Source organism: Pyrgilauda ruficollis, unplaced genomic scaffold (genome assembly GCF_017590135.1).
Source record: "Pyrgilauda ruficollis isolate IOZ18807 unplaced genomic scaffold, ASM1759013v1 scaffold104, whole genome shotgun sequence".
Classification (NCBI taxonomy): domain Eukaryota; kingdom Metazoa; phylum Chordata; class Aves; order Passeriformes; family Passeridae; genus Pyrgilauda; species Pyrgilauda ruficollis.
The window spans coordinates 392,920-417,628 of NW_024508545.1; the positions used below are offsets into that span (position 1 = coordinate 392,920).

At 38.1% G+C, this 24,709-nt stretch overlaps 1 protein-coding gene across 1 annotated transcript in view; it reads right to left on the reverse strand.

Moving 5' to 3' along the window:
* RIT2 (Ras like without CAAX 2) overlaps positions 1–24,709 on the reverse strand; it is a 171,234-nt gene that overhangs the window by 70,823 nt on the left and 75,702 nt on the right. Inside the window, exon 4 of the mRNA XM_041469646.1 lies at positions 12,963–13,154. Coding sequence (XP_041325580.1) covers positions 12,963–13,154 — 192 coding nt within the window. The remainder of the gene's footprint in view (positions 1–12,962; positions 13,155–24,709) is intronic.

Consider the following 24,709-nt stretch of genomic DNA (forward strand, 5'->3'; position numbering starts at 1 on the left):
AAATAGCATATTTTTTTACAGAAGTATTTTCTCCTGAAGATTTGAATACCATGAAAGTTTGCTGTTTCTTTATATTTTTATTTTTTGAAGGAAAACACTCATTCCAATCCTATATTACTTTATTGAGGAACAATTCTGAAGAACAGCAGACTATCTAGTCACAAGTTTAAGGTATTTGCTGATTATAAAAAATGAAGATTTCTGCACTACTGTGTAATTTTGACATAACAACAAGCCTTTAACTTTATTGCACAAGTAAAATGAAACAGATTCCCATTGGAACTGTTCCACTGTTTTTTATGAGGTTTTTTTTTTCATTAATTATCTTCAGTTTCCCTGATGGCCTTTTTACCTGTGCTCCATAAAAACCAATTTCTCTTTTGCAGACGTTCCATATTGGAAATGTCAGGCAATCGGGACAAATATAAAATTATTTTTTTATATTATAGGGATTTAAAATTAGTCAAAGCAGTATTTTTTGCGTGTGTATGAGTTAAATTTAAATGAAATAAAAGTTGCCAGGTTGACAGCAGTGGAAAGCATGTCAGTCTTTCTGTTCACAGAACAATGGTACAAACAGTGGGAGATTCTCCAGCAAATTCTGAAAAATTAATTGTGCCTAGATAGACATATTTTGGCATAAAGAAAAATACAGTTATTATTAATGTGAATTTCTTCACTCCTATTATTAAGAATGTCAGGAAAGATTTTCAGAATTGAGGAAAAAGGCACTTTTACCACCGTGCCTCATCTCACCATGGCTTTGTGCTCCAGTTTCCACAGTGAGTGAAGAGCAAGTAACACTGAATACAACAAAATTTTTCCCCAGAAATTTAGTAAGCTCAGTTGAGATTTTTAATCTAGGAATTATCCTTACACAAAATTCCCTCCTAATAAAAAAAAAGGACCAAGGTGTATGCTTTAAATAAGGAAAAGCAGTAATTAATGAACTGCTATCTGTAAACCACTCCCACACTTCTTTCTCTTCATAAATAATTATCAAACAAGGTTAAAACCCCAGCAAGAGCAAAGATATCTGATAGTGAAAAACTCTCCGTCTCAAAATACAGGAGTATATTAGCATTAAATCCTTTAAAATTCTTATATCACACTTGGGGAATCAAGAATTTTTTGCAGACACCAGCATGTCTGAGGTGGTGATGTTTCCCAAAGGACTTTCAGGCTTCAGGGTCACTGATCACCAAGTGTTGCTGACCTATCTAGGATCTCTTTAACTCTACCATTCTTTTGTTTGTTTGTTTTATTGTTGTTTGGTTTTGATGTTTTGTTTTGGTTTTGGGGTTTTTTTTTGGTGTTTTGGTGGGGGCTTGTTTGTTTCCTGGCAGATCTCAGGGATTCTCAGCATTGCAGATCCTCAAAATCAAACAAAACCATTCTGAAGTTCTAACTCCCTCCTGGTTTTGAGAGCATTGTAGTACTGAAAAGGTTACCTGCCATCACCAGTCATCTTGTAGTCGCAGGAAATCATCAGTGAAATCATCTCGTTCACTTTAGAGGGGATAGAAAAATGGGGTTAAAAGTGAATACAGCTTGTCCATGAGCAGCATTTCTTCAGTGGGTGGCACTGGGAAATAAGCCACACTGCTCTGATCCCCAATCCAAGCTAGAGGCCACAGGTCTGGAGAGTGCTCAACGTGTATTTCACTCCAAGGAAAACATACATCATCTCCACTTTCTCTTTCACCCTCCTTTACTTCTATTTCCTTCTTTGACTACACAAAACACACAAACGCCTTCAATCTCCCCCTGACCTCTAACAAATAACCTATTAATAAAAACAATTAGGAAAAAAGATCTATATTTTTTAATTAAGTGGAGCAAATCCATGCAGTTTTCTTCATACAGGAAGAAAGAGAGCAAAAGAGATCAGAGGGATGCCACCTGACAACCACATTCCTGCATCAGCTCAGAATGAGTGAAAATGCCTGGATAACTCTGAGGATTTGAGCATTCCTCTCAGCCTGACCACCTGCACTCAGCATAATCCTGGGGTTTGGCATCAGTGGAAAATATTCCAGAACTTGGTGACAGTAGCTGATGTGGAGTTTAAATTAGTGGCTAGGAAGGTTTCAAACAATTATCCTAAGGTCACAAAGATTAGTCTGTAGTTTAAGCAGCCCCAGACTAAACACATCTGGCATAATATCATTCAGATTTTAGAAGAAGCTGGGTGGAAAACTGAGCAAAACAACCACCTTATGCTTCCTCAAAAAAAAATTCTAAGATGTAGAAATAAATGGAACCTAGGGATCCAAGGCAATTTTTTTTTTTTTTTTAAGCCAAGACAATTAGTCACATCATTATGTTAGTCTCCACCACTTCAAAGAAAATGTAAAGTGAATTCAAAATTTCAGTGTTGAACTATTTATGACAGGAATACCCTGGGGTGGCCCATGTGCTGATGAATATCCTGTACTGAGCACAATGTTGGTGTTAAATGATGGTATTAAAACATGCAGACAGACACAAGCACACAGAAAACTCTGCATATGTGTGTCAGTGCTTGTACCAGATGACTGAAAAAAATTAACAAGACATATTTTTCTCCTTATTAACATTTTTTAATTGTAGTCAGTGGGAAAAGTTGCATAGATGGAAACAGAGAAAAAGAACATTTCCTGAGCGACAGAGGAAATAAATACACTAATGGTAGAGGGGCGGTCCATCCTTTTCTTCTTTCAGAAGCAATGCTCATCAGGAGAAGGTGGATGGAGATACTAAGCTGTACCAAACCCAATACAGACTAATTTCAAATAAACAGCACACCATACCTGGACTCCCAGACAGGCTCTGGAGTTCTGATCAGCAAAACTATCTGATTAGTAATGTAAATGACTAACACTGAAACCCAAATTTTGATGTTTTATAGACATTTAACATCTTGAGTTTCAAGTGCGATAATGTGCTTTAATGTCTTTTTAAAATAGGTGATTTCCTGGATCTTGAAATAACTGTGTTGCATCAAACAATTTAGTCAGAGGTTTGGAAGCTGCCATTTTTCCATAGATTTTATATAGTAACATTTGGATACTGGGGATGAGGTATTAACACATGATTTTCCCTTAATTTACTTTTTTGTACTGTGGTTTTGAGAGGCGGAAGGGATAAGGGACTTTTTTAAAATTTTTGTTTTCATGACTGCACAACTTAAACAATGTCACACTGTGTGAAATTAAAGTTGCTATTCTTAGGCAAGTTGTTAGATATGATTAAAAACAAATCTCTTAACTTCCCAACTCATCTGGGAAAAAAAAAAAGTGAGTCATTAAGACGATAACACAAGAAAATCTTAAAAAATCAAAGATGATTAAACTGATTAATCTTCATTTCTTTAAATGTTAGGTCATGCTCTTATTATTAATAACACCATAATGAGCTGTAATTAAATTCTGGCAAAATTTCTACTTTCAAGTAGTTTGACCTCCTACTGCAAAAAACACATAGAAAGCTATCCTTGTTCCCAGAAATTCACATTTTTGTACAAACAACCCACTCTGTAAATGTGGTTGTCTATATTAATATGCTACTTTGCAAAGGTATTTTTATTTTTACAAAGTTGCCCTTTACTGTCTCACTTTCAGGACAGCATCTTCACTCAATTAAATTGAAAAAAACTTGCATTAGTTCCACCCTAATTAAGCATATGCTCAAACAGTTTCCTGAATTGGAACTGTACTAAAAAACACGTAAGGGCTGGCCTGAAACCTTGATTCTGCTGCTGTAAAAACAGCAACAAGTATGTAAAGTTTGCATCCTTTACATGTGTGCCCACGTGGGGAAAATGGCAGGATAAATTCCGAGGTAATGTTGATTCCAGCCTGGAAGTGCTGTGGTGTGTTCCTGACTCTTTGTCCTCTGTGTTAACAACAGGTTGATGCCTGGCTTGTACACAGTGCTCAAGAACAAGATTCACAGGGAAATGAAGGTTTCGGCAAATACATGGAAAATTAATAAAATGGCATTTTCACTCAGCCCTGGAGCAGGGAAAGAAGTCAAGAGAGAGCCACACACACCTTGCTATGCTGGTGAAAAATGAGCTATTGGAATCCTTCAGGGATGACGAGCTTTCTCCAAAGTTGTCCTGGTTTCATCTAAGGTAGAGTTAATTTTCTTTTTAGTAGCAGGTACAATGCTGTGTTTTGGATCTAAAATGAGAATAATGTTGAGAACACAGTGACATTTTAGTTGTTGCTCAGCAGTGCTCACTGCAGGCAAGGACTTTTTAATGTCCAATGTTCTGCCCATGAGCAGGTGCAGAAAAAGCCAGGGGAAAGCATGGCCAGGAGAGCTGCCCCAAACTGGCCAAAGGGGTACTCCATACCATGGAATGCAATGCCCAGGACATAAACTGGGGGATCTGGCCAGGAGCTGCCTGTTTCTGTTTGGGGACACACTGAACATCAGTCAGTAGGTGGTGGACATCACTTGTTTCTCTTAGGCTTTGTTCATCCCTCTCTCTGCTTTTCACTATTATTTTCATTAATATAATTTTTAAAGTTTTTTTTTCCAACTGTTAGCGATTTTTTCCTTTTTTTTTTTTTTTTTCTTTTCTTTTGTTTTCTTTTAAATTTTCCTCCCAATTAGCAGCAGAGGAGAGTGAGTGGCTGCATGGTACTTAGCTGCTGGTTGGAGTTAAACCACAATAAATATCCAGCACAGGCATCTGTACAGGCTCCTGACTGAACACTAGCCACCCAAAAAATGATGTAACTCTGTAACCAACACCTTTCCCTCTGAGGAATTCTAAAGAAAGCTGCAGCACCCTGAACCCTCTTGCAGTCAAGCCCTACACTCCTCCAACCCTGCAGGAGTTTTGTGTGGAAGTTTTTTAATGTGACTCGCTTGCTTTAGTTACAAAGAAAGGTCCTGCTGGCATGACTGCTATATGAAAACCTTCACAAAGAGTCAATCTGGTTAATTTGCAGGACAGGCAGACAAATCTCAGCCCAAGTTCGCCTTGAGGAGTAACCTCTGTCAGTAAGGCAAGAGGTGGGAGAGCCTCTCTGTACCTTCACACCTCTCCTCCGAGGTGTTTTCCCAATGAAGTTCTCCCATGACAAGTCAGGATTCAGCGCACGGGGGGAACCAACAATCCCTGAGGCGGATGGTGAAGTTAAAGCAGGTGGAGATAAGAAGTACTGTGAGCCTTTCAAAACAATATAAATTGTGCTGCTGTTTAATATCCCCAGCAGTGAAGTGACCTTGCAACACCCTCCCCTGTGTATACCCCTGGCTACACGTCCTGCTTTGTCCTGCTTCACCTACAAGCAATTAGCTGTCTTTGGTTTTATCTCTGAATATCTAGGTTTTACATTATAAACATTTTATTATCTGCAGTGCAGCTATTGTTTTGCTGTTGTTTCTTCTCCTACAGAGCAGCTTGTTATCTGCATCTTAGTCCCCTTCAAATGTCTTCTGCTCCATGTTGAAGGAATTACAGGACTTACAGAGTGGTTCACTAGAGGTTAACACAATTATAAATTGAGAAATGAGCCAACAGTTTCATTACAATTGTCTGTGTGTCTGATGGCATTTACTGCTGCCTGGGTAATGTGAAGCTGTGGTTTGGGGGAAGTTGTGGAAACATGAAAGCATTGTTATGACAGGAGGTAAACTCTGTATAAATGAATATTTGCTAAGGACACTTGATAATGATAGAATTTCCTTACAAAAGATTACAGCTGCCAAATTTTCTACTACAATTGCATTGACCTGAAAAAACCACATATTTTTCTTTTTCTTTTTCTTTTTCTTTTTCTTTTTCTTTTTCTTTTTCTTTTTCTTTTTCTTTTTCTTTTTTTTCTTTTTCTTTTATTTTCCTTTTTCTTTCTTTTTCTTTTTCTTTTTTTCTTTTTCTTTTTCTTTTTCTTTTTCTTTTTTTTCTTTTTCTTTTTCTTTTTCTTTTTCTCTCTCTTTCTTTCCCTCTTTTTTTCTTTCTTTCTCTGTCAGAAGGTAAAATGCTACATTCTTTTTTTAAAACTGTGTGAGAACGACTACTTAGGACAATGACCCACATAAAAGAAATGTTGAAAAATCAAAGTCAATTGCAACTAAATAGAAGTCAGACTCGTAGAAGAACATGACAGAATTCAGATAGGCATTTTGATAATGCAAGAAAATGATTATTCAAAGGTCTGACAGTTTTCTAGGATTATAAAACACCATGACAACTTCAGTAGTTTTAATTCCAAATATTCAGACAACTGTCATAGCTCAATCAAAACAGGAAAAATGGCTTATATTGTACAGGATTTGAAGCTCAAACAAAGAATATGATGTGATATCATATGAGAAGGAAATATGTAGGCAAGAGCATGTAACTGATGATGGCAACTCCTTACAAATGCAATTAATTTTCATCAGACACTGATGGAAAATAGGACTATGTGAATATCCATGGGAAATGAACAATCAAATGGAATCAAAATGGATGAAAGAATGAATTAAAAATTCAATTAAAAATTCAAATAAATAGAACCCTAGAATCACTGAGGCTGGAAAAAGCCTCTAAGGCCATTGATCCAACCGTTCCCCAGCACTGCCAAGGCCACCACTGCCCCATGTCCCAAGTGCCACATCCACACAGCTTTTAAATCCCTCCAGGGATGAGGATTCCACCACTGCCCTGGGCAGCTGTGCCAGGCCTGGACTGCCCTTTCCACAAAGAAATCTTTTCCTGCTGTCCAAGCTGAGCCTCCCTTGGCCCAGCCTGAGGCCGTTCCCTCTCCTCCTGTCCCTGTTCCCTGGGAGCACAGCCCGACCCCCCCGGCTGTCCCCTCCTGTCAGGAGCTGTGCAGAGCCACAAGGTCCCCCCTGAGCCTCCTTTTCTCCAGGCTCAGCCCCTTCCCAGCTCCCTCAGCCTCTCCTGGGGCTCCAGCCCCTTCCCAGCTCCTTCAGCTGCTGCTCATCAGACCTGTGCTCCATACCCTTCCCTAGCTCCCCTTTTCTGGACATTACATATTTTTGAAGAATTTGCTCTTCTGTGCCATGTTCTCCTCAGGATTTTTTCCATTAAACTTCCATTATGGTTTTGTAGTTGTTGTCTAGGATCTTGTTTATTCAAAAATCAAAGAAAAGATGAGTGCCTGGTTCAGAAGTACAGTCTGTAGTTAGCAGCAGCAAAAACAGAATGAATCAGTAGGTTTGGATCCTAAACTGAAAATATGTCAGAAACAATTTTATAAGTTTTCATCTCACCAAAACACCACCACAAAAAGGCAAAGAAGATAGCTGTCTGAGCTTCCCTCTGCTGTCAGCAGCAAGACAGACTTCTTCCCAGGCAGATACATCTCATTTTATGAGACACTTCTATGACATGTGATAAATCCTGGTTTTCTGCATGGATTTTATGGAGAGTCTATCCAAGTCATTTAATCTCACCATTTACAATGTCTGTAATTAACACAAATGTATACTATATGTTGTTAATAAGCAGCAAAAAATTCATTTCCCTTGACTTGCAGTTCAGGTTCAAAAGGAAAATTGAAACCTTTAATTCTTTGCGTAGGGCATTGCTCTGAATAATGGGAAGCAAGAGTCTGTCTTCAGTAGAGAAACTTCTACCTACCTTACATTTAATGTTTTCAAGGGAAAGTGGAGCTGCTGGTGTTGAAGTATAGACACAAATTTCAAAGAAGTTTTAATCCCAAAAGAAACAGAATTCAGCCTGATGCTAAGGTAAGAAATTCATAATACTGCAGATTCATGATTCATAATATGAGTAAGGGAGCATCTAGTAAACAGTGCTTCATAGTCATGCACTGAAAAATAAAAAGTAAAATATAATATCTTATTCTTGAAGTATTTTCAGTGCCTCAACCAGGCACCAGAAGGTACAAACTGACAATTTTTTGATATATATATATACCAAAAAGTTACTCACACAGAACAAACAAAATGAAAACAAGTTTTTTAAGAAAATAAAGCTAAACAAAAACAAAGCTAAGCAAAAAAAAACAAAACAAAAAAATTTTTTCTGTCTCAGACTCAGCTGCTATTTCAAGGTTTGAGAAGCATGAAAATAGAGCAACTGTCAAAATGAAAATCTAAAAGTTGACATTCACATTGTCTGATAACCAGTCAGCCTATCTTAAGCAAAATACAGAGTAAAATCTCATTGAAATGAGAATATTCCGCTGGTTCTGATCATGAAAACATACTGTAATCCTGGTTTGAGAATTATTTTCTGGTATAATGAAATTTCAGGGAAAAAAAATACAGTGAAACCTCTGTAATACATTTGTACTCTGAGTAAAATATTGCTCATAGAATAGATAGATATTAAATCATAGAATCACAGAACCACAGAATGGTTTGGTTTGGAAGGGGCCCTGAAGACCATCGTTTTCCTCCCGCTGCCATGGGCAGGGACACCTTCCAGTGTCCCAGGCTGCTCCAAGCCCCATCCAGCCTGGCCCTAAATAAACACTCCCAGGGATCCAGGGGCAGCCACAGCTTCTCTGGACGACCACTGCCAGGACCTCACCACCCTCACAGGGAAGAATTTCTCCCTAACATCTGATCTAAACTGACTCTCTTTCACTTTCAACACAGTGCCCATGTTCCACGACTACAGTTCTAGATGAAAAAGGCAGATTTCATGTTGATTTTTTATTTCTGACTAATGGAGGGGGTTGTAGAGGGAAATGCTTTCAAAGGCACCACTCCTCTCAGATTTTTGCTTGAAGCCAGTAAGACAGCTCATGGGTGGAAGGATAAACAACTGCATAATTCTTTTCAGGAGCACAACCATACTGGCAAAACTAACAGCTTTGATGGCAGGCTTCCCAAAGAGGCCAGGAGCTGGAAGAAACATGAGCTGCCCTCCTAACTTAAGGCAAAATGGGCATCATATTATCCATGGACTGAACTGAGCCCGCAGCTGATTCCTCTGGGGTCAAGAAAAAACAAATACAGGAAACACTGCTCCATGAGGGCTGTGATATTTCTGCATGGCTTGAATTTCCAGAGGGGTTCTAACATCCACATTAAGAGTTCAAAAAAGCTCCTAGAAAGAATGTTTTACAGCTCAGACTTATAGCACATTATTAAAAGGAACTTGAGTAGTCAGTTCCCCTATAAATTGCTCAATGTAATTAATATTTTGGAGTGGTTACTAGGTTAATGCTTTTGTATGTTTTCTAAACAACATTTCAGTAATGCCACAGATCCTATTAATTTATTTTATATAAAGCTGCAATTTAGTATAATTAGTATGGCATGAGCTTGAATAGTTTTAATGTGTTTTTTAAAGGTGAATATGTTCTAATTAGATATTTGTCTGTTACACATGTTTTAAATACTAAGAATCAGGTGTTCATCTGGAGTAAAGAGACAAGGTGAAAGTATCATTACCTAAAGTGAAAATATCAGCATTTTTGAACAGCTGGTTCTACATGTTTCTGAAAATCTGATGATAATTAAAGACATACAAGAATGCATTTACTGATCTAATGACTTTAGTGTTTGAAAACACTAAAATTAAAATGTTACCAAATCATTTAGTTCTGTATTTTTCTATCTAAGAGCTATGGAATAGAATGCATATAATACTTAAGGGTTTCTTAGAGCAATGGCTGAAAAATCAGGGAATTGACACAGACAAATGTTCCAGGCCAGGTTGGATGGGACTTGGAGCAACCTGGTCTAGTGAAAGGTGCTCCTGCCCATGGCAGAGAGGATGGAATGAGGTGAGCTTTGAAGTCCCTTCCAATACAAACCATTCCTTGATGCTATGAATGCCTAAACATTAATGGCTTTTCAGTGAGGGAAGGAAGGTGCCTTGCCACCACATAAACATCAAGATAATGATTTACTCTCTTTTCCACCCAGTTTTTGCACAATTTCTCCCATGTTGTTCAGAGAAAATTTAAAATGTTTATTCTTTAGGCTGGTGAATATAACTAAAACTTGCTTTAAGAAGGAGTAGAAAAAAAGCCATTTCTTAGGACATGAAAAATCACTTGCACACATAAAGACTATAATTTCACTGAAGCCATCATAAAATAAAAATATCATTAAAAATAATTAACTCATTGTTTTTTTCTTTTTCAGCAGTGTTTCGCTTAAGTCACAATTTTAATTGCAGATTAGGTTTTTTTCTTGTAGTACTGTTGATAGATTTGAAGAAAGCAGCATACATCATTATCTATACAGCATGGGGATTCACATTTCAAACAACAGCTTTGTCTGGCCAAGCCACTACAGCCCATCTAATTGTTGCAGAATTGCCATTAAATGGAAATGAGGCCTAGGAATGTTGAACTTAATGTTATGTCCTGAAATAACATTAATAACATTACAGTTGTTTTAATGAAATTCATAGGAGAAAAATGTCATTCAAGAAAGCAACAATATTATCCCTGGTGCCCTAGTCAAATTCCAAGCTGACTGATTGCATTCTGACACCTACTGTTTTTCAGCTGTTTGAATTTGGTGTGCTTGTGTACCTCCCTGTTTGTTCATTGATATGTTAATGCCCTACATCACCAGCTCATTGCTGCCTGTCACTCCAGAGTTAGTTGGCTGTCACTTTCGAAGGTCCAAATGCTTTTAATGAAGCTGTAACCATAGTGCACGACCTTGAAAAGATCCCTTTCAATCTACCTTCCCAGGGCTCGTCCAGTTACTTAGATATTGCTTAACCTTACAAGTGAGCATAGATAAAACTTATTTCAGTGTGTGTTAAACGTACAGCACAGCCTCATGTCCCAGTTCTGAAATAAAGAAACATTGGAGAGCATTAATATGTGCTTAAAGCTGGGCACAGAAGTGTCTTTAGGCACACTGGGGCTTCACTTTAGGTCAGGAAGGTACTCAGAGCAGTATCTGCTCATCACCCCCACTTAACCTGGATTTGCTTTGAATTGTGGAGTGGAATCTGAAATTGATGAAATTAAAGTGAAGATAGATTCTAGGAGCACAACTTACACAACTCAGCACCAATTATGCAGACAACAGTCAAGGAGTAGAGGTAGTCAAAATTTCAAAATAATATCCAAAAGTATAAACTCCATAAAAAGTTGCTTTTCTTTACTGTTGGTTCTAATACTTGCTAATGGACACATAGTCATATTCAAAGGCTATATTTAATGGAGCAGATCTGCTTTACACTGCCTTTCTAGTCTTTGACTTAAGGGCCAAAGTCTGGATTGCAGTACTTGAGAAAACCCTTCTGACACTGCCAAATGTGTTGGCATCAGTAGAGGGCTTGTGAAGGGAAAGCATTCTGAAGGCCTAAATTCTCTTTCATTGAAACTTTTTAAAATGTAAGACCACAATTTGGATTTTCTTTGTTCACATATCCAGGCAGAATCATCACTGGTGACTTCAGAGAATAGTTTTTAGTCTGTTTATCACATCCCACAGGCTCAATTTCTAATATTATTCCCTAAAGCCTCCCCGTGCCCCTTAATCTAAAATGCTGTAGGTGAAATCCAATCCAGACATTCATGTACAGTAATTTTCCTGTTTGTGAGACCAGACAAGGTCACCAAGGAGCATGTAAAAGTATTTAAACCAGGCATATATTTTTACATATGTTGACAGTGATTAAAATATAAAAGTTCAACAAAAGCTGAGATCAGAAAGAGATAGTGCCAAAGATTGGTGCAAGTGTCTTCATACCAATGAGGAAAGAGTGCAATGCTGAAACCTCATCTAGGGGTAGCTGTAGGTAATCAATTGTATCCTGCTTTAGGATCAAGTGAATGTCCAGTTCTCTCAGCAAAAAAACTGAACCCACATCCTTCCCCAAACGCTCATTCCTCCCCTTCTGTTCTGGCACCCTTGTTTGTAGCCCGTGTTAAACTGCAGCTGGATTGTCACCACTAGGGTTTTGTCACAGCCTGATTTGGAGAGGAAGCCAATGATCTGGGAAACAGATGTGAACTTTCAAATGTACATAATCAGACCTTTAAGACTAATTTCAGGCTCACTGCTGTCTTGGATTTTCTTCAGGCAGAATAAAGAAGACAGTGAAATGGGGACAATGACAGGATAAGTGGAAAAGAGTAGATAGGATTGGTGAGCACAGATGCTAATGAACCAAAAAAACACCATTTTGTTTAAGTGTTGCATATGTCTTCACAGAAGTCAGATATTTGAAAGCAGTTCTAGTTGTAGATATTTTCTGTTCAGTACCACATCACAACCAAGCCATTCTAATGATCTCTCTCTAGCTCACCTGTACAAACAGTACTGGTAAGGAAGTAAGGAAGGAGCAGAGAGGAAGAAAAAGGAAAAAAAGTGAGCAAAGATTATTAAAGACATTGAGAGAGCCACAGTCATTGACCTTGTAGTTAAAAAAATTCTGTTTCTCTATGGATGGTAGTAGTTGAAATCTTGTATACAGATCAAAGTGAATTCAATTCTTGCATATCCCCTTTTTACCTGAACACTGCATAGCACAGTCACTGGATCTTCAGGCAAATGTAGTCTCATATAGATATATTTTATTCTTTTTTACTTTTTTTTTTTTTTTTTTCTTTTCAGTCAGAGGTCGAAAAATCTTTACTCAAATCTAGTATGTTTGAGGAAAAAAATAAATCTCTGTTTAATGTCTGGCAGTGTCAAAGAAACCATAGGTATTTTCCCACAAAGGTCCTGATTGAAACTCTTTCTATCTTATATATATATATTCAACATATTCATATATATTTACATTCAGGAATATATATAAATCTTTTGACAACAGTCAAACAGTCAAAGTTTTTAAAATAAAAACAGAGAAAGTTTAGATGTGATTTGCCAAGGCTGCTTCAAGTTCCACAGCATATGAATGAAAGGCACCACGAAGACTTTAATTCATTACAAGTTTCTCGCTCTTTGATTAAACCTCTTCTTGTGCTAATAATTCTCAGTAGCACTGCACAACATATGCTGCAGAAACTCCTGAGGCAGCCAAGCAAAACCAAGCCAAAACCAGCAGAGAAGCCTCTTACCTGTCTGAACTCCTCAAGGTCTATTTTGTTTCCCACCAGCACCACGGGGATGTCGTAGGTGTGCCGGACACGATAAATGAGCTCCTTAAACTCCGCTGCTTCTTGAAAGGATTGGCGGTCTGTGATGGAGTAGCAGATAATGAAGCCTTCTCCACCTCGCATATACTGGTCCCTCATGGCTGTGAACTCTGCCTGCAGGACAGGAAGAATACTCTCAGTAATTTGGCAAACAAAATTATCCATCTGTAAATAACGAACTTGCAGAAAACTTCCCCGGTTCCCTGCATAAATTCACATTGCTTGTTTTGCCCTTGTAAACACTGCTTGCTGAAATTTGTGCACCCTTCTGGGTTCATCAACCCCAATAATAAGGATTTCTCTTAGGGCTTTTTTTCTTATTTTCCCATCTAGGGAGCTCTGTCGTCTAAGAATATTAACTTATTTTGCATGTGCCAGCATATAGAAAACACTGTCACATGAATTACCAGAAATGTCTTCAGTGCTGCCAGTACAAACAGATGACTTGCAACAGAATTAATATTAACAGATGTAAAAAAACCTACATTACTACCTAGGAACTGGAGACAGGTACAAATTCCTTATTATGCACTCAATTCAAAAGCTCAGTAATATAAAAAAGACAGCAGTACCTAAAAAAACAGGGATCCAGTCTGCAAAAAGTTCTACTTTTTTAAAAGGTCTCAGAAAAGATGAAGGTTTCACTTCAGTGTGGGGTAACGCCATTAAATGAGAATGAATGATTTTAAACAGTGCAAGAATTGGCCCCATTTCCTTCTCCCACATTTTTCTCATTTTATGTTTATTGTCATGACAATGCTTCTTGTTGCTGGTATTTTATTTTCAGAAGCTTTTAATAACTGCCACATTGTACAAAAAAAAATCAAGATTTAGTTTTCAAAAACTAGTCTTAGGCACTGTGGCTTGAGAATATGTTTTAAAGCCAATATCTTTCTCAAGTTTGTTTGTTTTTTCTTGATCACAGCCCAGAATAACCCAATACCATGGCAACAGTCGGTCAGGATCAGAATCCTCCTGACAGAATCAGTTCTCCAGAGATATTAAGATGCAGGAAGGTCTGATAAAAAAGGAATGCACATATCAACATTGGACCACTTCTATGAGCAGCAGCATGCAGCATAAAATCCTGTAATTTTTACTCTATTGAGAATTTAGGATTTTTTAAAACAGTTTAGTTTACATATATATATCCTCAGCCCTTGCTGAAAATTGAAGGGAAATAGATTTCTTATGCTCTTTTAAGAGTCTCAGCCTTAAATGTCTCTCAATACTTGCTCATGTTGATTGACAATACTTGCTGTGAATAGACTTTCATGTTGACCATTATCATTTATTTATGATGTATCTTTTACCCAAGGGCTTTATATATCATCCAAAACATTTCACCTGCTGCAGGAATAAGTTCATCCAACTTCAAAATGGCAGACTAATAGGCAATTTAAGGGCAGGATTCTGCTTTGAGACTTACTCAGAATTTGAAAATATCTGATTTATCACCCCATAGCACCCCAGGAGAGTTTATTAACTACTAAGCTACAAGAGGCAGTGGGTCAGGTCGTAACGTAGCCCATCCTCTGGAAACTGGATATGCAAGCAGTAGGGCAGCTGAACACTGAAGATATCAAACAGAAAGGATTCCATACTCTGTGGTTTGGACAAGACACTGAACAGAGCTGTGTCTCTGTTCCCAGGTCTCTTCCAGCCATCTACATTAGACAGCTACTAGATTAATAAATGATGCAATACAAAACTATACGTCACATTCAAAGTCTCCAAGTTGAGAGCAGGGAGTGCTAATGATTAAACACAGTCACTAAATCCATTATCTGTCCTCAGAACCAGGCTTCTACACCAGAACAAAGATCTCACTGCAGCCCCCCTCCCATGTGACCCTGATTTTCTCCTCTCTGCACCAGTCCCTTTGAACTCTTCTATACCATTTTTGAGAGGGTAGTCCCCTTTATAGGAGGAACAGAACTAGTCCAGGATTCCTTCAGGATGAGCAGACAATGGAAGCCTTCAATGAAGTTAAATTTGCGGATTAGGCTTCTGAATTTAGCTGGCTGTGCAGCTGCACTCCACTAAGCTGTCTTTTAAAAAGTGGTAAACAACTCAATGCTATTAATGGACTACAGGCTACTTCTAATGCTGGGAAAAGTTATACTGTTAGTTATCTAATTAGCTATTTTTTGCACCTATTATTTATTTTTAGAGGGTTTATACTACTGAGTGGAGCTGATAGCTAAAAGTGCATGTTTTCACATAGAACCTAACGCCCAGCCCAGATGACCTGTCTTCTTGAGTTAGAAATTTCATAAATCAACTACTGTACCATTGTATGACAGCTCTGCACTACCTTTTACAAAGAATGAGCTCTGTTTAAGTGAGGTGATCCACCTCTAGGAAGTGTTCAGAGCTTTGTACACTCATTTATAGCCATTTACGGCAAAACAAGAAGGAATTAGGTCACACATCCCTGTTTAAGTTACTCACAGTAAGTGATGTTCTGGAGCACAAGTACTCCCAGGATCACTCCCCAAGGATGCTTAATGGCTTTCCCTGACTGACAGGAGGCCCTGGGCTCCTAATTTCACACACTGAATCATTCCAAAGGGACAAAGTTCTCAGCTTTTAGGACTGACACTTTTGAGTCAGAATCATCTACCTACACATTCTGGTTCATGCCGGGGCATAGTTAAAACTTTCAGGATAAGAATGAGTTTACCTATGCAATTTTTTATTATGACACATTATTACTGCTGATAAATTAGACTAAACAGGCAAAATACTTTAGCGTCATTTTTGAAATGATCCATTTTCAGAGGCATTAAATATTCTGTGCAAACTGGATTGAGGACATAGAATTGGCTTTCTGTTGTTAACACAGCTAGTCATTTCCATTGCAATTTTTTGATGTTGACATTCACTTCTCAGCTTTTTTCCCTTGGCACAATTGTTCAGTACAAAGTCAAGGACTCCAAGATCAAACATAAACAAGCCTGGTTTTTTTTATTTCAAAAGAAGAGCGTTGTTTGGGTTTTTTTTCCCTTTTTACCAGGAACCTCAACAAAATAATATATACTAAAAGAAAGAATAAATTTAATTACCAATAAATACACTAAAATCTTTGCAAATCTGCATGCATATTATACAAAAAAGACAAAGGACTAAGAAGAAATTACATCTCTTTGGTAATTTTTTAAGTTCATGTCTTACTCCAGATTCCACTTTTTCATGTTTATCTACAGTAAGCAGAACTAAAACACAAGTTGACCTGGGTTTTGTGAATGGTCCGGTGTAGAGACAAAGCATAAGGTTTTACAGATTTTTCAGTGGTTTTATTTTTATATTTTGTCTGGTTCCCTTATCAAATAAGCTGTGCATCTCTCACACTAACATCTTCTTTAATTGTTTCCTGGTATAAAAAGGACCTCTTAAAAATCATTCAGGAATAGTACTGGATACAAATTTCTACTTAATAAAGGGAAAATACAAAACATTCCCAAATTAGTAAATGCCAGGGGAAAAGAGAGAAGGTAATCACACCCCCTCAAAAGGAAATCAATTCTGAAAATTAAAGCGGAGATTTGTCATGCTTACAGCACTTTGCAGCTTGGCATCAATCTTGAGTACTCTCTTGTGTATTATGACTAAGACTTAACTGAAAAGTGTGGTAAAAACTCTTTTGAAACCAAATCATCATTCTTCTTAGGAGATGTGATACTTGAGAACAAGAATCAAGATTGGACAGAAACAAAACAAAATTTTTTCTAAAAGTTGAAAGAAGGCAGCATAACTTTTCCTTTTCTTTCTCCAGTATAAGTGAATGCAGAAAAAAAAAAAAAATCCACTAATCCTCATAAGACTATATATTTCTACCTGTTGTTGAAGAACGCTGACAAGAAAATCTCTTGATGGTTAAGTTGCTCCTAGAGAGATGTCACATTTGCCTTTCTTCAGTGATCAGGCATCTGGCATGATTTTTCACAGGTATGAGAGCAGCCTCACAATGATATCGAGCAGCTTCCTCAACATGCTTGGATACGTCTCATCCTGTGGTATCGAACTGCCCACACCCAGCTTGATTCACTTCTCCCTTATTTATCCCCCTCTAAACTCTCCCTTCCCCAAACTTTTCTGGGAGGCATAAGAGCAGAGCTTGCCTCTGAGGACGGGGACAGAGGAAGCCTTGAGTGTATTTGTACATTCCATGTTCCTCATCTTTAGAACACTCATGTGTTCCAGCAGCATCTTCACATTTTTCTTGACCAATGTGCAATTGCCAGTGTACCTGTAGAAACCTACCTCATTGCCTTTTAATCTTTCAAAATTCTTAATTCTAGCAACACTTTCTCTTTCATAATCCAATACATTCACACTCCAGAAATACTTCCCTACCTACACTTGGGAGAGTGTTCCTATTTCCACATCTTGTTGTCCCGTATTTTCTGGCTTTTTCTAGCAGCTTTTAAGAAAATAATTTAGCAAAAAGAAAATGCCTAACTTGTTTTCTCTCCTTCATCTTGATTGATACTCTTTTATTTCATATTTCATTATGACCAAGAGAATTTTTTCATAAAAACCAATATTTTTAATTAATTTAAAAATCATACTATTATCATGGATATATAAATAGAACTTGTATATTGGGGTTTTTTTTTTATTAGAGACCAGAATATTTTCCAAGATCAGTATCTTAATGTGCCCAGAAGAGAAAACAAAGTCATTGAGCAATAAAGTCACACTACACTGAGATACCTTGATCTTTATGAAGGGTTTGTCTATGTATTATCATCAAAATTAGTCTGGGTCTCATGGTCAGCTCAGGACAGCCCTGCCTTGCTGACTAAAAGAATCTAGAATGATGTATAATAAAGTTCAGCAAAGCCAGTTTGTTTCTTTGCTGTTTTCTAAGTATTTCCTCTTTAACAATGCTGGAGAAGGAGTGCTGGGTTAGAAAATCTTTTATGCAACTTGGCACAGAAGGTGTTTAGAGGCACTTTAAATCAGCAGAGCTCTAAAGTGAAGACGTTTCTCCCAGATCCCCATGTTGTCCATAGCTAAGAGATGGCTTTGACAGCCCCAAAAAGGATAAAAGAGAAAGAAGAAGAAGAACCACAAAAAACCCCAAACAAACAAACAAACAAACAAACAAACAAAAAAAAACAAACCCAAAAACAAAAAAGACAAGGCAACGAGCAGTGGGTCACCATTCCTGCCCCTCTTTTTCCTTGTGTGGTGATGTGTTTGAGCAGTAAACAGAGCTTGCAAGTGCAGTCCTTCCCCTCACTCCTCAGAAGTGTGGTGCTTAGAAATTTAAAGATGAGGCACCTCCGAAGCAAAGGTGTCATGTTTTTCAAACTACACACACTCTCCACACATTTTGATGTCTGTTCTGGCTTTTTTTATGATCTTGGCTTGTATCTCTGGAAGAGGTCAGAGCCTCCCCAGGGAGGCCAGCCTCACAGTTTGAAGAACGTCGCTTTCTATATCTTCATGTCATGTGTTCTGCTTGACTTTAGAACCAGGAATATGCTAACAGATGTTCTTAATCAAAACTGTCTCCCTGATTACCACAGGGGTCATTCTTATTATAAACTGGTTTTTTTTTCATATTTGTAGTGAACACTTGAGGGGTGGGATATATTCTTGCAAACAGGTGGGATACTGTTCATCTATGGCAAAAAAAAAAAAAAAAAAAAAAAAAAAAATTTTGAAAAAGGGGGGGAATTTTTTTTTTTTGGGAAAAAAAAAAAAAAAAAAAAAAAAAAAAAAGATAAAATGAACAAAAAGGACACGGGGAGGGTAAAAAAAACTTCAGATAGTGAGAGAAGAAAAAAAACAATAAAAAACACGTGAAACTTCATTGTTCACACAGAATTTTCTTATTAAAAGTAAGCTGAAAATTTTGTTTTTCTCCAGAAATTTTTTGCCAATACGGTACAATATTACTTTTTAGCAGCAAATCTTTTTTAAAGACAAAGAGCAAACCCTCTATCTCTCTCTGTTAGTAAGTTCTCTTACACACATAAGCACCACAGCTGACTATGTCAGGATTACATATCATCCACCTGGCACTGCTTGTCATAAATTGTGCTTTTCTTTTACCTCTTGAAATAGATTTATCTAATGAAAGTACACTAGTGAGAAGTGCTGTGATAATTATCTGGTTTTCATGGACTTTTTAGTGGGTTTTTTTGTGAACAGAGGAGGGGACAAAACCAAATATTTTTTAAAAAGCTTGTAATAGCAAGCAGCAAAAAACCTGCAGCAGTTACATTTCGAATAAGAAAACATCCAGGTAAGATGTTAGCTGGATATTATATCGTATAAACATCACAATACCAGTATTAATATAGATGTAAAAGGCTTTATTAAATGTGCTTTCTGCCTCCTGAAGAGGTAGTCAGGTATTCTAAATTTAGAATAATCTTTTTATTTAGTCTTCAAGTCCCTCTCTCTACAGTCATTAGAGAGATACAATTGACTCCAGAGAGTAACTCAACCCACCCTCACCCTCAGGGGAGTGTTTAAGATGCCAGGGATGATTTTCTTTTGTACCTCTCTCACTTCCTTGACAGAGACTAAATAGAGAGCCCTGCTTCTGATGTCCACAATATCAGCCAGGCCCTGCCCACATATCTTTCATGCATTTGGATGATAAGGCTACTCCTCCCCTCCATTTTAGACTTTTCCTTTAGCTTCTGCAAGGCTGTTTAATTTCCAACGGAGGGAAAGGATCAAGAGAATGTAGCATCTAATGCCTGAAGCCAGTCGAGGATTTTTCCCTTCACAGCACCCAGCAGTGGGAAATGCTGTTCCTCAGCATGGGTTGAGTAACATTATGAGATAATAAAGGTACACTTTTTCCACCACAGAAGCCAAAGTTCCCAACCTGCTGCCTTTGTTTGCAGGAGCCCCGCCTGCACCAGCTAGAGATTCCCAGCAATGATGCAGCAGAAAACAGGAAAACACAGAACATTATCAACATCACTTCACACTTTCTTCTTTCCTCCCTCTTATTTCCAGCCATCCTTTGCAAATGATAACAACAACAGCAAAAGGAGTTACATAGGAAAAGAGAGCGAAATATTTGCAGCAGGTGGTACTCAACAACCTGTGCCAGCCTAAACCATCTGCCACATCACTGGGAGGAAGGAAGGGAGCTGAGTAACAGCTCAGAGACAGAGCAAAGAAAATGCAGGGGCTCTGGCTTAAACACTGGAGGACAGAGATGGATTCTTCTCCTCTTCAAGTCTCTACACTGCTCTGGTTGAGCATCAAACCCATCTCTCACAACCCTTTTTGTAACCCATTCTAGTAATGATTCAGGAGCAGTTCAAAGTGGGATTAGTATAAATGAGAATTAGCCCATGAGCTTGCAGTGGATTATTATAATAATCAGTCCCTTGATTAATGATCAGTCAGTGTCTCATGCCTTGTAATTACAGGAAAGAATTCTTGCTTCTGCTGTAAAACAGCAATATCCCTTTTCTTCTGTGAATTTGTACTGGGGACAAAATGCACATAACTGATGATGGGAGAAGTATGAAGATCAAAAAAGATTCAGTCCAAGCTCCCAGCAGACTAATGGCTTTCTGAGCTTTATCTGACTGGGGCAATATTACAAACTCCACGTTGTACAAAATCAGTAGACTTTTCTTAACTCTGGGAATGTACAAGGATAAAGCTCAGACAGCCACTGAAATTAATCTGTAATTTAGAAGACAAGCGGCAACCCCCTGTTTAAGCTAATTTATTTACCTGGAAAGGGAAACAGAAGAAGAATATTCATGACAGGTGTTCTTTCTGGAAGACAAAGGTATGATATCCGTTTCTGTGACAAATAGCAGCATTACATTTTAGCTGCTGATTCTTAGGGGTTTTCCAGGTTAGCTCACCTGTGCAGAGTGATTGACAGCACCTCAAGACCTTGCCTATGGGCAAGAAGATTTTCCTGGCTTACAGGGTCAAGTGAATGGATCAGTAATTCAAGAAACACAATTAGACATGCACTGATTATGAAATTCAAGCATAGATTTACATTCATGGTTTTCACAAAAGTTTGGCTGAAAATTTTCTAAAATTATTTTCCCCTCCCAATTTCCCCTATACTTATGTTCTTCTGCAGAAATCTGCTTACTGCAGAAAAGGGTCTTCAGTCCCAGAAAGGAGATGATGTTGCATTATACCTCAGTTCAGGATTCTTTCTAAAAACTAATGTATCCTCATGGAAAGAGATGGATTCCTTCCCACTGGTTAATACATCGCTTATCTCTGAATACAGAAGAGACTTTATGCACAACTAATGTTCTGAATGTAAAGAGAAATTAATTAAAAATAAAGATAGCAGTTTCTTAATATGGATTACTCAATCAGGGTAATTCATGATGACATTGCTCTCATCTTTATCCAAATGAGTCTGAGGCTCTGAACTGGTATGTTAAGCTTTCACCCTCTCTGAAAATAATGGATTTGTGGTGTTATTTTTTCATTGACTTTAAATCATTGTTAGACACGATCTATTTTTGCCATCAGTGAAATCATGTTGTTTCCCACAAGTGGGCTTATAGATTCAGGTTCCCCTTCTCTTTTCAGCTGTGATACTGCTTCCCATGCTGTCTGGCACTGCTCTCAGTCACAGACTATGCAGGACTAAGCTTCATGAAAAGCAGGTGTCAGTATTCCTTCACATCCTGAGCACTGATGATGACAATTTCACTGCCCTTTCCCTAACTGCAGAGCACTTTATATGCACTCACTGTTCTGCATTCACATGTCCTGCATCATAACTTATGCAGAGAGATTGAGCCACACCAGCCTGATAGAAAGAAAAAAAAAAAAAAACAAGAAAAAAAGTAAGTAAAGGGAAATAAGGCAGAGAAAAAGACAGATTTGAGCAACTTCCAATGAAATAACTCAGAACTATAAAATATAACATCACTGAGTGACCATTCTTTCTTACTGAGGAACTAGTAAATACGCTGCACTAGCACCCAGACTCTCCCTCCAGATACAGCTTTTTTTCACTAAGATTCCCAGTGTTCCCACTCTAATTACCCTCCTGCTTCCACATGATAATATATTTTCCTGTTTTCTGCAACTGTGTTTTTGTTAACTTTATTAATCCTGCTCTTCCCAAGATGGTTTGTCTTGTGCAGTAATGAAAAGATGCAGTCCATCATCTACCTAGGAGATGATATCTACTTTTTATTCACCCCTAAATATAGATGAAATCACCATATCAATTCTCCACAACGCCAGTAAAAATTCCTCAGTGCTACACTCCCTAACTCAGAGAACTGCCTTTTCTTTCATATTCATGTTAATGGTCTCTCTCTGAGGGATAAACACCTTAGCAATTTTCTTCTAAATGCAGGCACTGAAGCAATCTTCATTGTTAACTACCTCTAAAACCCCCATATGCCTTTGGTTTATCATGCACCACATAATACTTTCTCCTCATTTTCATTGATATGCAAAAAGGAGCCAGTTTTCACCTTTTATCACAAATGCATCATAAATGGTTAAAGGGAAAAATTAGTACCTTGGTAATTGCATTTCAGTGAACAGCAGAGATTGAAAGAAAAAAAAAAAAAAGACAACAGCCCAGTGGTGAAGAGGTAATGCCTGCAGCTGCAAGGAAGGACTTTGCAGGGATTCAGACATGCTCTTGTCAGCTTCTGTGGTCATCACAGGCTTGCCTCCATCCCCAGCGAGGCCTTGTGCAGCCTTGCAGAAGTAAACCAGGAGGCTGTGGAGTCAGACACCTCATTGCTCTGATAAATGACTGCAAATTACATTCTGACTTGCATATATGCTCTCTCATGATGACTTCCCTAACAAGTGTGCTGACCTTAAAAATTCCACCATACAGGTTTTTCTCTTCCCTCCCCTGCGCCCTACTCATCAGCAGAGATATAATTTAATCTGAGAATATGAAAAGGGGGAAAATGAAGAAACAAGCAATCTGCAGAGCAGCTATTTTAGACTTTTGTAACATTTAATCAATAGTGCACTCATTTCTGCAATTGAAATTTCCCTAAGTGTTTATCTGATGGGTGTGTTCCCTGGGGACCACATAAATCACCACCAAATTGAATGTAAAATACCTGTGTTACAATCCTGCATGGATTTTGTATTGCTTACAAAGTAAACTTGTGGCACGAAAGGACTGAGTTGTCGTGTCCCTGTGACTTCTCAACGTGCTTTTTCATTTCCATGTGCACAAATATTTCTGAATAGTATTTATTTCATTAGGAAAAAAAAAAAAAAAGAAAAAACAAAACCAAAAAACATGAGGACAGAGGCAGAGCTCTAAAAAAATTAGTCATGAGGTACCTTGGTTGGATCAGCAGATCCAAGAGAGAAAGTGGAGGATTCAGGTAGACCTTGAGGCACTTTCCAGTAGGGGCTACAAGAGCATTAGAGAGGGACTTGGGAACACGGTATGGAGTGACAGGAGGAGGAGGAATGGCTTTAAATTGATGGAGAGCAGGGTTGGATGAGATATTGGGAAGAAATTTTTCCTGGGAGGGTGGTGAGGCCCTCTCACAGATTGCCCAGAGCAGCTGTGGCCGCCCCATCCCTGGAAGTGTCCAAGGTCAGGTTGGACGGGTCTTGGAGCAACCTGGGACAGTGGAAGGTGTCCCTGCCATGGCAGGGGTTTTACAATCACTTCCAATCGAATGCACTCCATGATTTTATGATCCTGGGTGACCTCTGTGATATGCTAAAACTCTCCTACACAGGACTAAAGCTCATCTGCAGGTCCAAAAGTTAGAGGAGTCTGTCTCCTTCAGCTTTGTCCAAGGTGTAAGTCAGGTACCACGCTGATTTCTGATGCAGGTATAGCCAATATAGCCACTACTAAGCTTTTGAGATTCTGTCTCATTAAGAGATAAGATCATTCCCTGGCATGGTTTGTCTCACACCATCCCACGGCTCTGATAATGACATGAAACACTCATGACAAAAATTTATTCTCCTCATCCAACAGGCACGCATTTAAAAAAATAGGAATAAAAGTCTATGCAAGCTGTGCAAGCTTTCGTCTATGGAAGTGAGAGAAAAATATATCCAAAAATATAGCTCGTTAAGAAAAAAATAATAAAAACCCCAAGATAATATTTCATATTTTCAGTAATTATTTTATTGAGTTTCTACTTTTCTCCCCATCCTCTCTTTGAAAAATTTGGATTAATGGAATAACATTTCTCATATTATAAAGGTAACAAGCAATGGAGACTAAAATTTGATGAGGTTTACTTTTCAGGTTTTCTGTTTGTTTGTTGGGAGTTTTTGTGTGTTTGTTTGCTTGGTGGGAGGGAATTTTACTTCCAGGTTCTGGGGCAAAACTATTGAAACTGTAGATTAAAAGATATTACTTGGCTTTAGGTTTTTACATTCCCCTTCCTGCTAGCAGGAAATAAAAATTACATTTTTAGAAAGCTTTTTCCAGCAGTCCATCTCATGTGGTTTAGCAAGTGAAATGTTTGGATGTTTCAGATAACACTATATAATTTTTTGCTTTTGCTCTCTTTGTCTGGAGACAACACCATTCAAAGCTTCAGAACGGCATAAAAGACACTTAATTTTGAAAATCTCATTTTTTGGGGGCAACCTACTTTTCCTATGAAGCATTAAAGCCCTGCTCTGCAAAAAGAACCATTTCTTGGTCATTTGTTCAGGGGAAATAGGCACCATGT